Source organism: Mauremys reevesii, linkage group 3, assembly GCF_016161935.1.
Source record: "Mauremys reevesii isolate NIE-2019 linkage group 3, ASM1616193v1, whole genome shotgun sequence".
Lineage (NCBI taxonomy): Eukaryota > Metazoa > Chordata > Testudines > Geoemydidae > Mauremys > Mauremys reevesii.
In genome coordinates this window covers 100072198-100086413 of record NC_052625.1, presented here as the reverse complement: position 1 = coordinate 100086413, position 14216 = coordinate 100072198, and the positions used below count along the sequence as shown (strand labels likewise).

The 14216-nt window shown below is 41.3% G+C and overlaps 2 protein-coding genes across 3 annotated transcripts in view; both read left to right on the top strand.

Annotated features, from left to right (window-relative positions):
• The window catches only part of SASH1 (SAM and SH3 domain containing 1), a 270968-nt gene that overhangs the window by 5318 nt on the left and 251434 nt on the right, over positions 1-14216 (top strand). The window contains exon 1 of one of the 2 annotated variants that reach the window (XM_039532948.1): positions 9981-10043. The exons of the other annotated variant lie outside the window; for it this stretch is intronic. Within the exon in view, the coding sequence (XP_039388882.1) occupies positions 9999-10043 (45 nt within the window). The 5' untranslated portion in view covers positions 9981-9998. Of the gene's footprint in view, positions 1-9980; positions 10044-14216 lie in introns of those variants that run through there. 2 annotated transcript variants of the gene reach the window in all.
• SAMD5 (sterile alpha motif domain containing 5) overlaps positions 1-14216 on the top strand; it is a 725756-nt gene that overhangs the window by 601702 nt on the left and 109838 nt on the right. The gene's annotated exons all lie outside the window — the stretch shown is intronic.

Genomic DNA, 14216 nt, shown 5'->3' with positions numbered 1-14216 from the left:
CACACCTGATGGTTCACTTTCTGCTCTCACATCCTACCCTACCTCACTGAAATCAGTAAGATTGCACAGGATATAGGGGAGAGCAGGTTTTTGGGGTGAGTGTGTTTTGTTTGTTATGACAGCAATGATGGATGGTTACAGCTGTTTGTGTAGAGTGAGCTTGACCATCCTATATCCTTGTGGCCTCCTGAAACAAATCTCTGGTTTTGTCTTGCTTTGAGCAAATGTAGACCCTTCTGGGCCTTCACAGCGTGCTGAGTGACTATGTACATGTATCAAGTATCAGAGAGGTAGCTGTGTTAGTCTGGATCTGTAAAAGCAGCAAAGAGTCCTGTGGCTCTTTGTCTTATAGACTAAAAGACTTATTGGAGCATGAGCTTTTGTGGGTGACATGCATCCAACGAAAGCTTATGCTCCAATATGTCTGTTAGTCTATAAGGTGCCACAGGACTCTTTGCTGCTATGTACATGTGCTAGAGAGGTTATCTCCTTTGAGACCAATATTGGATCTTTTCCAAACCCAAGCATTCAAAAAATCAATAGTCAGGTCCCAAATATGAGATTAATAATAAAAAGTTGGATTATTTTATATACCTTGTGGTGTTTGAGCTGTTAGTGTTTGTTTTCCTCTTTAACCATGAAGACTAAACTTTTATTTTCTTAATAAAAAATTAATCATTTAATAACATGATTCCAGGAGCTGACGCTTTCATGATATTTTGATTTTTCTTTTCCTTAGTCTCTTGATAAGTGTTGTCAACTCAGCTCCTATGGCCTCCCATAAAACCATTTCTTATTTCCAGGTAACAAAAGAACAAGCAGGAGACAGACCAACATAATGCTAAATATGGTACATTGCTTGTTTGGTGAATGTCAAGTGTCCGTTGCTAATAGCCACCCACCCTTACTGTGAGTAACATCAGGACTGTGCTAAACTCTGGCCTCAACCACTCTTTCCTACAAACCACCAAACACTGAATAACTCTTCGTATTGTGCTGTCAAGGAGTTCAATAAATATCATGCTGGTTATTTACATGATTCTGGCTTATTTTGACAGGTCAATCACACCAGTATCTCCTGTTACCAAGCTCGTACTGTAAATGTTTTCTCCTGGTGCTCGATTGCTATGTTAAAGTGATCGCAATGAGTTTCTGCCATAGCAGCCTGAGAAAACGACATTTTAAAATCTCTGCTGGAATGTTTAAATTAAAAAGGCAGAAGCTCTGATTTATTAGAGAGCTTCATACAAGGGTAGAGGAACCTATTTATGCTTCCTGTCAAAGTGCCTCTCTTGTTGACTGTAAACTGCTGTAACTTCTAGGATCAATAAAGAGCGTAGCCTAGGGATAGTAATTACAATAATTGGTAAGTCTACTGTTAATGTCAGGGAAAGGAACAAGTTGTGTGGGAAACAGACAACATGGCCAATGCAGTTTATAGAACCGTCGGAACATTGTTACAATAAGATGAGCTTTGCCACCTTCCTTGTCTCTTTAGATTAAAAAAAATACAGAGCTCTCATTTATTTTATGTATTGTTAGCAGTAGCCATTGAAGCTAACCTAAATTATTTTTTATATCTTCCTATGCCCCAGACCATGGTTTGTCAGACTCCTTTTTTTCGCCTTTCTCGGGGGGACCTTGTCAGGCAAATCCCAGAAAACAATGTGTGCTGGTGTTGGAAAAGCCCATGTAAGCACATCTCCTTGTTTTGCAGACTGCTTCCATGGACACCTAGAATCTAGTTTCCCCACTCACTGTGGCAAACTGCATAATGGGTCTCCTCTCCCCTACAGAATGGGAGGCCAGCTTTAGTGTGCATGCTACAGGCAAGCATTGTGGTTATGCTCTCACTGACTCAGGACAGGTGAAGTTAAGGGTACTGGCAGGCATGTTGTTTGAGTGTCTGTTACCTTTCAGGAACATTAGAGTTTGGTTTTTTAATGGATTGAAATTTATGGATAAGGTTACACTTCTCAAACATAGCACCCAAACTACTGAATTCTGCCACGGCAGAGATGCCATTGCACCCTTCTCCCTTCTTTGCACCTCAAAACAGTTTTATAATGATTCAGACATTTGTCTCAGATATGATGTGTGATTTGCCTCCATGGTAACGATCACTTTCTTCATGTCAGTGCTCTCATTTCATGACCTGGGCATAGCACACCTGTATATGGAGACACTCAGCTGGGGCTCTGAAGCCCACACCCTTTCCTAGGCTTTAGAGCTCAAGCTTCAGCTACACCTCTAGTTTTAGAGTGCTAGCATGAGCCCTACTATGCTATCAACTCGAGGTGGGAGATTTGCTTCTGCGGGCTGTATAGACATACCCTAAGAGACTAATGGAGTAGACCTGATCCAGTGGCATGCCTCCTTAGGTCTGTGGGCCATGACTTCTCTGAAAGTCTTCACTCACCATCTTGTAGAACTGAGTCCTAATGCTGCAACCTCCTCAGATCAACAAAAGGAGACTTGCTATAGAAAATCTCTGTAGCTCCTCAGGACTGGGTCTCCTCTGCTACAGAAGGTACCAAGTGGGTAGGCACAGGACTCCTCCTGTCAGCTCCATAATTTCAGAAGGGCTAGAATCCTCCGTGTAAGGAATGGAGAGGGAGCTAGGATTGACAAGAAGCTGGGGAGGGGGAAGAGGAAGAAGCAAAACTAGGAGAAATCTTCCACCTCCTGCTGCCTCTCAGCCTCTTAAGGCATCGGGGGAAGGGATGAACATCTCCTTCCACCCACAGCTGTTGCTTGTTGGGACCCTTGTAAGGGTTCTCAGAGAGTGAAGTCCCTGGCCCCTGTTTCCGCTGACCACCACCCACCATGAGCCTTTGGATGCTAGTCAGGGTTGTTAAGTCCTACATCAGTCTTAATACTCTGGTGTTCTTCCCACACCAGTAGTATGTTCCTGAATCCTAAACGAGCCAAACATGCATGCCAGCCTCCAAATATAAAGAAAATACTCATGAGGGACTGATAATCTTACTCATTCTCAAGGGGGAGGAAGGGGGTTGGGCTTGCCCCCTGACAAGACTCCTATGGGTCATGAGTAGGGAGCTGACAAGCTGTTAAGGTTTCCTTGGTGTACATCTGTCCAGCTTTAGTGTAACTTCATGTTTCTCCCACTTCTGAGGCACACTTCAAGGCTATTGGAGGCTTTCCTACTTCCTGAACTTATTTTTTTACTAATAAAATAAATTACAAGAATTCTCTCTCTTGCTTTAAATTCTTGGGTTTTGTTTTTATATGCCTCTGTAATAAACAGGAAGAGAATTCCCTTCATGTTTCAGATTTTATAGCCAGAATTGTCACTATTCATGTAATGATTCTCGATTCTAAAACTGAATCCAGTGTTACCCCCAGCTGTGTATTTGGAGTTGTAGTTTTTTTATTATCAAAACTCAGTTTGTAATCAGAATCTAAAAAGGTATTTTGAAACATCAGAAAGAGGCTGTTGTCACTGATAATGACATGAATGTATAGTGGAGTGTGTGTGTGTTTCTGGCAAGGCTGAAGGTTCAATCTAAGATATTTAAAAATCATTTTTATTGTGTGGTTTGTAGAGAGCACAGAATACTGTTCACAAGAATGAATAATTGTCTAATACCAAATGGCCAAATTCTGCTACCCTTACTCAGTAAGATACTACTCAGCATATGATTGTAACCTTTGCATTACTTGAACTTGTTAGCCCTGATCCAAAGCCCACTGAAGTCAATGGAAAAACTCTCATTGACTTCAGTAGGCTTGAATTATGTTCTGTATCTATTGTGTTAGCATAATGAAGTCAGGGCATATTCTTCTAGATTCAGGATGTACTGGAGGTGCACTGTGGTAGATGGGTGAAGTTGGAATTTTATAAGTGCTCAGTTATTGTTATTGCAGGTTATGAATCCTATTCAGTCACGCAATTCCCCTTCTAGTGTCAGACATCCTCTATTTATATTACAGCACTGATCATATAAAATGAGTGCATAGTTTCAGCTATTTCATATAACTCTAAAGTCTGTACTGTTTTTTCTTTTGTGATGCATTTCTTATAAACTAGTGTTGTAACACTCTATGAGGTAAACTCAATTCATATCACAATCTTGCCTGCATCACACAGAGACAACATTCTGCCCTGTTGATGTTCCACAGAAAATGCTTTGACCTGACATTTATTCTACACGTAATGTGGGGGAAAGAATATGCAGATTACTGATGCAGCTAATTCAAATAGTTACACTCCACATAAACTATGATGCTTAGCTTGCAAAGGCTGAAGGCCATTGAAACAAATCAAACCAGACTACTTATGCCAAACCCTAGATACATTTCTTTGAGTTCTATTTAAGGATAAGGTCAACGCCTCAGCATAGATGGCTACAGATTTGGGGTGAATTCCTGGCCCCACTGAAATCATTGGCAAAGGTCCAGATTTGTAAATGTGTTGTGGCACTTAGCTTTGCAATACCTAACTGATTTAGGAGCCTAAATGCCTAAATCCCTTTTGAAAATGACATCTTAGTAGTCTAAATCCCATTGACTGTCATTTAAATAAGTCAGCCTGCCTGAGCTAGGTGCAGGCAAAAGCAGTGTTAGATAATTAGGGTTGCCAGGTGTCCGGTTTGCGAAAAGGGACCCTGGCAGCTCCGGTCAGCACAGCTGACCGGGCCTCTAAAAGTCCAGATAGTCACAGCAGCTGGCTCAGTGCAGCTCCTGGAAGTGACTGACTGGCATGTCCCTCCAGATCCTAGGCACAGGTGCAGCCAGGAGGCTCCACATGCTGCCCCTGTCTGAGGCACAGGCTCTGCCCCGGGCAGCAGCAGGGCCTCAGGGAAGGGGGAGCAGGAAGGATGTTTGCTTTTCTGCAGTCAGAAAGCAACCCTATAGATGATGGATATGTGAAAATGTTCCAAACATTTTCTGGGAGGGATCAGTATAGGAGTACTTCAGAATGGTGCATAAAGATTTACTATTCACCTTTTTGAGCTTACATTTTTTTCAGTAATTGAACTTCAGACTGTTCTCTGGTTTTGTTTTGGTTTTTTTGACCTCCTGCTAAGGAAGCAGAGAAAGATCTTTGGTGGATGTTTGTTATGATCCTGATAGAGCCTGGCACCTCTGTGCAAAACCTGAGTTTGCAAGAGAAACTAGGCAGTAAGACTTTTTAAAGATAGCTTCATTTGTGCACCTCTGTCCTCTGCCTCATTTCCTGCAACCTACTCTCTTGGTGAATCTTTGCAATGTCCAATGACAAGATGCTGATGTCACCACCTGCCATATCCTAGTACATGAGACTCACTATATGAGTCTGCTGACTGGAGAGTTGCTGCTGAGCTCTCGCGTATTTGACCTTGTCCATTTCTTCATGGTTAGTCTGCAATGGTGGAATCACTAGTGTGCACACAGCCCAGGCATTTTTATGTGGAAGTTAACTTTGGCAACTGTGTAAAGCTAATCTTTAATTTGATTGGACATCTTGATTTCAAGAATGACCTTATCTTGTCTACAGAAAACTCTTTGGCTAGATACAGTAGAGGGACTACTGGAAATCTGGGATCTGGCTATGGAGTTAATTGAAGGATGTATTTTAAACCTTTGGACAAAATGTACACAATTCTAAACAGTAAATTGAGTACTGGAGATGCCCTGGCTGTAACTGGAAAGATCAGAGGGTTAAGACTCCCTTGCAAAGGGACAAAAGCGTGTCTTACAAAATGTAAGGAGACTTGTAGTCAGTTGCAGAATTCACAGAATAAAACAGGAAAAGCATATTTGCTGATAGGCGCAGTGTGGTAGTTCCTGAAAATTAAGGAAGTCTTACTAATTTTAGACTTGTTGCTCAACAATATCCTTCTTTTTTGCTTATTTCTGTAAGCAGCATCCTAGTTTTTTTAATTTTGTTTTATTTAAGGAGAACATTGAAGTGGCTAAAACAATTTAAGACACTGATTAAAGGTGTATCTAAGTTTATCCCTCCTACTTAAAGTGGAAAAAGTAGATATGCTCAGTTCATCAGTCTATGGGATACCAAATGCATTTAAGAGTTCTCAAATCAGATTGTTAAATTTTCCTAATGTGTAATTGCTGGTCGGTGTTAATTGGCATAAGTATATGACTAGGTTTCTGAAATAGAATCTGCTGTGGAGATCTTGCTAGTGTCAGATACAAAGATTTATGAAAATGTAGAATTTTTACTGTTTGGCTCAATAGCTGGATGCAATTAAAGGCTGTCTAAATTTGGATAAAAAGTTCAGTCAAACATCAAATTGACATTCCTTAGTAGAATCTCTTAGCCCCCAAATTTCTGTTCATTAGGTTTTGTTTAATGCTTATGCAGATTTGATAGTGTCCTTTGTTTTCTGCTTGGAAGTGGAGTGGTATAAATGTTTAAAGGCATGCAGTCTAGCTGCTCAGCCCTCAAATCTAGTGGGGAATGCCCTTTGGTTTATTAATGTAAATTGTTTTTCCAAATCGCAGCTGCATGTTGCTGAGGATGGGGATGGTCATATAACCACTATTTTTGATTCATGACACTGAGGCACAGGTAACAAGTAGAGGATGCTCAGGATTACTTACAAACTTTTATTCCCAGAACTGTGATGACATCACTGATCGTAAGGAAATAACAAAAACAGGAACATAATGTCCACACTGTGTCAGACCAATGGCCTGATCTCCTGTCTTCTGACAGTGGCCCATGCCAGATGCTTCAGAGGGAATGAACAGAATAGGGGAATTAGTGAGTGATTGTAACGGGTTGGACTCACCCCTGTGGCGCCTCCTACTGGTTGCTCTCCGAATAGAGCTCAGTCCAGCTCCGGAGCGCCCTCTGCAGGCCCGTGATCCACCTGTTCTTCTGGCCCCCGTGTCCCTTCCTAGACCTGGTGCCCCTTTCTCTGGGGTGCTGCCCCCTGGCAATAACCCCTTTCTTACTCGGTCTGGGTTTCCCCTTCCTTGGGAACCCCCCACCCTACATCCCCACTTCGCCTCAGTAGTGGTTACTGCCCAGTCTCTATTTAGCGCCCGTTCGCTGGGGCAGACTGCAGTATCCAGTACTCATCATTGGCAAAGGCGGTTTGGACCTGCTGCCTTGGCCTAACCTTAAGTTGCCCTCTGCAACCTCCCAGTACCTTCTGCCCTCTGCTAGGCCACAGCCTGGGGCTTTCCAGGCCAGAGCTCCCCAGCTCCTTAGCCTGTCCCCAGCCCTGCTTCACCCTAGGTACCTTGTCTCATCTACCAAGCAGCCAGGCCCATCTCTCTCTATCACCAGAGAGAGACTGTCTGGGCTCCTGGCTTCCCTGCCTTTTATAAGGCTCTGTTCCTCAGTTTGGGGCATGGCCCCCAGCTGAAGCCACTTCTCTAATCAGCTCAGCTTGGGAGCAGCAGCTCTCAAGCCCTGCCAAGCTGTTTCTAACCCCTTAAAACCCCGGAGCAGGGTCCACCCTGCTACAGTGATCCATCCCCTGTTGTCTAGTCCCAGTTCCTGACAGTTGGAGATTTAGAGGCACCCAGAGCATGGGATTGCATCCCTGACCATCTTGGCTAATAGCCATTGATGGACCTACCCTCCATGAACTTATTTAATTCTTTTTTGAACCCAGTTATAGTTTTGTCCTTCACAGCATCCCCAGCAACAAGTTCCACAGGTTGACTGTACGTTGTGTGGAAAAAGTACTGCCTTACGGGTTTTTTTTGGTTTTTTTTTTTTAAATCTGCTGCCTATTTCATCAATAGTCAATAAGCCACAGTGGCTTGTTTTGGGCTGTGTGAAACTTGTGTGTTCTGATGAGTGTTAATTTGTTGGCAGGCACCAGAATGAACACTGTAGGTTCACTTCGAAATTTTGGCTTCTACACCCTCCCCCCATCCCCTAGAATTGTCCCCCCACACTCCAAAAAACCTTATTTTAAACACTTCCTGAGTGAGGCATGGCTCTGGCACTCACTCAGGTCCAAATTGCCTTCTCTCAGGTGCTGAGGCGGCACTGATTAGCAGCTTCATCAGTGTTTTGGTGTGGGGTCTAGGGTTGCCAACCCTGCAGGGTTGTCCTGGAGTCTCCAGGAATTAAAGATTCATCTTTAAAGATTATGTCATGTGATTAAACCTCCAGGAATATGTCTGACCAAAATTGGCAACCTTAGTGGGGTCACTTTCTCCCAGTCCTTGCAGTGCAATTAGCGGGTATTATGTGCCTGCACTCTCCACTATGTAAGGCAGTGGGAGCCAGGAAACATACCTGCCACTTGCTCTACTGATCTGTCAGTGCAGCTTTCTCATGATGACTTGAGCATGATATCTTGAAAGACCTCTCCCTATGTAAATAGTTACTATGACTCCACTAGAGCACAACAGAATTTGGAAAAAACTGTAGTAATGGTGTTTCTGAAAAAATGGACATGCTGATAACTTGCTCCATTTTCTCTTTTAAGGGATTTTTCCATTCTACATTGTTGCATGGCCCATGCATTTTTCTTTTTTACGCCTGCTAGCGACAAAAAGAACTTGCAAGCACAATGAGGTAGTCAGAAAAGAAGGGGTGTTAAGTAAACGGTTGTAATTTGCAAGCAAAAAAACAATCTTTGAACAATAAATGTTGAAGCTGTAAAGAAAATGAGTCTGGATTGACTGAACTGCTTTGATTTCTCACTTTACATGCTGTAAACTTTGCACAGGCAAAATGTCAGGTGGTCCTGGCTTGTCATGAGATATCAAGAGACAGTTTGCATACTGTGCAACAGTTAAATATGTCGAGTGGGAGCTTGCAGTGGGAAAAGCTTGTCTGATCCCCTTAGAGAAGGTTTCATGGGTACATAAAGGTCTGACGAGTATTTATTGCCTTTGAGTGGTATTTCTAGTCTGCTACTTATAAATCTTTCCACCTTCTTTGGATTATGTGCAAGGGCAGTTGAGTGAAAGCTTTAAAGATCATGTACAAACACTAAAAATTACTAATATTCCACTGGTTTCTCCCTGGTGACAGCTGATCATTAGGTTGTAATGTCTCCCTTTTCATCCTGCATCAATATGTTTTTGCTAGACTCTTCAGAGTGCATTCTCCTCTTGGTGTACAGATGTAACTCCCACTAGAGTTGATGGGAGTGGAAAATACATGTCGGGAGGCAAATGTTTCCTTTAGGTTGCACCTGAGACTGAATATCTCCATTTCTCCATAATACTCTGCAAATTCATCTTTCCTTTTTTCTTTAATAGACAGCTCACTTTAAATAATTGTAATTGATAATCATGCAAGCAGACTTAAGTTTGTATAATTTCTTCCTGTTAGAATAGTTGCTACACACATCTGAGAGTCTACAGTAGCAGAATTCACTTAATTTTATATATCAGAGGGGTAGCCGTGTTAGTCTGGATCTGTAAAAGCAGCAAAGAGTCCTGTGGCACCTTATAGACTAACAGACGTTTTGGAGCATGAGCTTTCGTGGGTGAATACCCACTTCGTTGGATGCATGTAATTTTACATGCAGATTATGGGCTTGAAGTTACTTTCTTAGTTCTAGGTAACACCCACACTTAGTTCTATATGTGTATTCTGTAACTTCATACACCTTAAACTTGCACATCAGAGACGTATAATTAGAAGCCTCTGGCTCAAGCTTGCTTTGCTTTCTCTTGTCTGAACACAGAACCCACTAGAAGGTTGTACTTGGAACATCATTTTTGAGGTGTGGCAAAGTTACACATGGTAACATGAGTTGAAGATTTATGAATGGCTGTAATGTTAGGGGATATGTATTTATTTTTTGAGTCCGAGTATAATTCAATTGAATGCCTGTGCAATATGTGAGACATACTTAGCTTTTGAATCATAAGTAACATGCCACTCCCCTGCTTATTTGTGACCTCGCTTTCTACAGAGCTTCCTTGCATCAGCAGAACACAACACTGTGTTTTAGAATGCTCTTGTAGCAATACAATGTCGTCTTTCCTACACTTGGTTGAGTAGTTGGAGTGATATTTTTGACAAGGAAGAAATCATTTCTCTCTTTGCTATGGAGCATTTTGCAAATGAAGCTGAGTTTTGGAATCAAGTCCGGGTGAGTTGAAGTAAGAAGTGGTGAGTGAAAGGTTATTTTACTGTGCTCTTTATCCAACAGTATTTGAAAATTAAGATGAAAGTGGTTTTGTTTTGTTTTGTTTTTGGCATTAAGATCACAGGCTTATATGTTGTCTTAAAGGAGAAAACCGGATGTGCTGGCTATGCAATTTACAAGACACTATCAATGATAACCACTCTTGTGCCATGAAAAAACTGAATGTAAATTCTTTGGATGACACGAAATACTAAACAGATCTATTGTGATGTCTGAAAACAGAATGTGCCCTGGTCAAATAGGTTCTTATCTATACAGTAGATATAGCTACACAATATAAACATTTATATTTTTAAATATAAGAATGAGCTAGATTCTCAAAACCTTTATTTGTTGTTTTTAATTATAAGGAATTTTTACTGTTGGTTTATTCCAGTCTGCAAGGAAAAACTAATTTTGTTGCAGATGGAGGAAAATCTTATTAAATGATTAAGAATATGATTGCTCTCTTTCTGAAAACTGCTTCCACAGCATTCTGTGTGTTTCGTAAACAGCTGGATTTGCCATTTCCTCTTTTTTTGCCACTGAGCTACAATTGTTACCTCAGTCAGTAAGCTATCAGTTTCAGCCACAGAGAGACGCAATGTTTCTTTGAATTTTTTTTAATCTGACTTTCTTGCCTCTGTATATGGTAGATGGATTGAAAAGTCTAGAAATAGTAACGGGCATTTATGAATAGAGAGGTAATGATATGCTGTGCCTGCAGGTTAGGGCAAGTCAGCTTTACTTGTCAGTTCTCTGATTACTGATGGTAATCTGGACATTTGTCTTAGCTCACTTGAACAGGTCAAAAAAAAATATTGACCAAAGTAATTAAAGAAGTTCTTTTGTTGTAGAGACAGTAATACCTAGTGGTTAAAGTGAGTACTGGAATCTGGAGATCTGACTCCTTTCCTTGTTCTGCCGCAGACTTCCCATATGAGCTTGGGCAAGCCACATGGGACCAGATTCTATCACATTTATTTAGTATCTCTCTCATGGAGAAAGATACCACAGCAGCATCTATCCATTAGCTTTCTTATCTGTAAAATGGAGGGGGGAGTAATTTTTATCTACCCTACAGGGCAGCTGTGAGTCTTTATTCATCAATGTTTGTAAAATGCTTTTGGATCTAGACATGACATGGAGGGGGGCGGGGGAGAGAGAAGCACACAGGATCATATGCTTACCCAGATTTCTGCCAGGATTTGTTTGTTTGTTTTGGGTTTTTTTTGCCGGGAGTTGGTTGAAAATATGTCCACATCCTCTTCCACACACCGCACCTCCCACCCCCTTCCAGCCTCCAATCAACAGTTACGTGTCACCTCTGTTCAGATCCTTGGATAAAATTGCAAAGTGTTATTAGAGATCACATATTTACTCTGTAATGACCTCATATCTGTTTCCTTCTGCATGTGGATAGCATTACATTACTATTGGGGGGGAAAGAGGATTAAATTTAAACCACACACAAACAAACTGAGTTTGAAAGGAATTAACAGCTTTAATTTCTTTTCAAAATAAAACAGTAACTGCTTTGGGCTGTCCAAATCATGAAAGTCCAGGTGTACATAAACAAGATAAATGTTAGAAATGAATGAATTTTACTAAGTTGAGTTTTTCATTCTAAATAAAATTCTAGCAAGTCTACAAAGTGTGATTTCATTTTGTCATCTTCCATCAATTGTTCAGACAATATTAACTCATGACAGAAGGTCACAGGTGAAATTAATTACCTAGTGCATACTTAGTCCCTGATCCTGCAATGAGATTCTTGCAGCTGAGCTTCTGTGCCCATGCAGAGCCAGACTTAGTCAGTGAGGCTCCACTTGTGCACAGGAGTCTGCCCACTTGCACCAAAATAACACCAAACTGTGTGAACTAAAATGGTTTTAATTATTTCAGTGCATGCTTCTGTATAGGCAAGGCCTCAGATTACATGCCCTAAATATACCAAAATTTGTTTTATGCGGTTATTTCTAATAACTAGTGGACAAATGCCCAGTTACTTTTTTAATCTCTAATTTTTTATTCATTTTCTACCAGTATTATAAACCCTGCAAACACCAATTTATTTTATAAACTTGACAGTTTCCTATGGAGTTTGCAAGCTCTGCCAGGATCAGAGAGCCGGTAGGCCCAGGACTTGGGCTTATAAATGCCACAGGAGAAAAGCAGATCTTCCTGAAGCCTAGTGGGTTTCTACCTAGTTTGAAGTTAAGATTCTGATACTTTTCTGGGGCAGACACAGAACTTTTATCTTCACAGGTCCATAGAATGTCAGTTTATAGGGCAATGTGACTTTTCATCATTCTTCTCGCAGATTCCAAGGCCAGAAGGACCATTGTGGTCATCTAGTCTGACTTCCTGTATAACACAGGCTATAGAACTTTCCCAAAATAATTCCGAAAGCAGATTTTTTTTTTAGAAAAACATCCAACCTTGTGTGATGGGTTGGGTCACAGAAACCCCCTTGGGAACTGCCACCTGATGTGTTGGGACTACCTCTGAGCCTGTTTTCCCTGGCAGCTTAGGACTTCAGTACCTTGCCTGGTTGTGCCAGACACGCTAGCCTTCTACAAACACAGACTCAGGTCTGAACCACATCCCCCAAAAGCTGCAGGCTTAACTGAAAACAGCTTAAGAAGTGCTCCTGTCTGCAACACCCAGATACCCCGTTCCCAATGGGATCCAAACCCCAAATAAATCCGTTATACTCTGTATAAAGCTTAAACAGAGTAAACTCATGAATTGTTTGCCCTCTATAACACTGATCGAGAGAGATGCACAGCTGTTTGCTCCCCCAGGAATTAATTACTTGCTCTAGGTTAAGTAATAAGTAAAAAGTGCTTTTATTAAATATAAAAAATAGGATTTAAGTGGTTCCAAGTAATAACAGACAGAACGAAGTAAATTACCAAGCAAAATAAAATAAAACATGCAAGTCTAAGCCTAATACAGTAGAAAACTAAATGCAGGTAAATCTCACCCTCAGAGATGTTCCAATAAGCTTCTTTTACAGCTTATGCTTCCTCCTAGTCTGGGTCCAGCAGTCACTCACACCCCCATAGTTATTGTCCTTTGTTCCAGTTTCTTTCAGGCCTCTCTTTGGGGTGGAGAGGCTACCTCTTGAGCCAGCTGAAGACAAAATGAAGGGGTTTCCATGGGCTTGTGGGTAGAAACCCCTCTCTCCTCCTGTGTAGAATCACAGCTACAAGATGGAGTTTTGGAGTGCCTGGGCAAGTCAGATGTCCATGCATGACTCAGTTCTCTACAGGCCGACACCATTGCCCTCATGTTAGCCAGAACATTCCCAGGAAAGCTCCGATGTGGATTGGCATCTATCAAGGTCCATTGTTAGCTAAGTACTCCCAATTACTTGGATAACCCCTTCACACTACGTTGACCAAATCTGCTCTATGTGCTTCCTACAGCAAACACTTTAAATACAAGCATAGAGCCAATGCTCATAAATTCAGATATACACCTCTAGCCTGATATAACACGACCCGATATAACACAAATTTGGATATTACGCAGTAAATCAGTGCTCCTGGGGGTGGGGCTGCACACTCTGGCAGATCAAAGCAAGTTCGATATAACGCGGTTTCACCTATAACGTGGTAAGTTGTTTTTTTTTGGCTCCCGAGGACAGCGTTATATTGGGGTAGAAGTGTAAAAAATTTTACATGCATACGAATAGGATGAATACATTCAGTAGAACATAACCTTTGCAAAGACATGTTACATGGCATATCTAGCATAAAACATATTCCAGTTATGTCATATTTACACTCATAAGTGTATTTCTATGAAGCATTATGGGGTGCAACATCACACCTTGATTTTAAAAAGGACAGTTATGGAGAATCCTCTGCAACCCTGCATGGATTCTTCCAATAGTTAATTACTTTCACTGTTAAAAACATATGCTGTATTTCTAGTGTGAATTTGTCTAGCTTCAACTTCCAGATGTTGCATTGCATTATATTCACATTAAAAATAGAGTGAAGGTTGCACAAATTTAGAACCTAGTAATTTAGTTGGGAGGGGAAGGCCAGGAAAAGTAGGTGTACCGTAGTTTAAAAAAAAAACAAAACAACCCTCTGTACTTTGAGTGTGTTCACATTTTCTAAC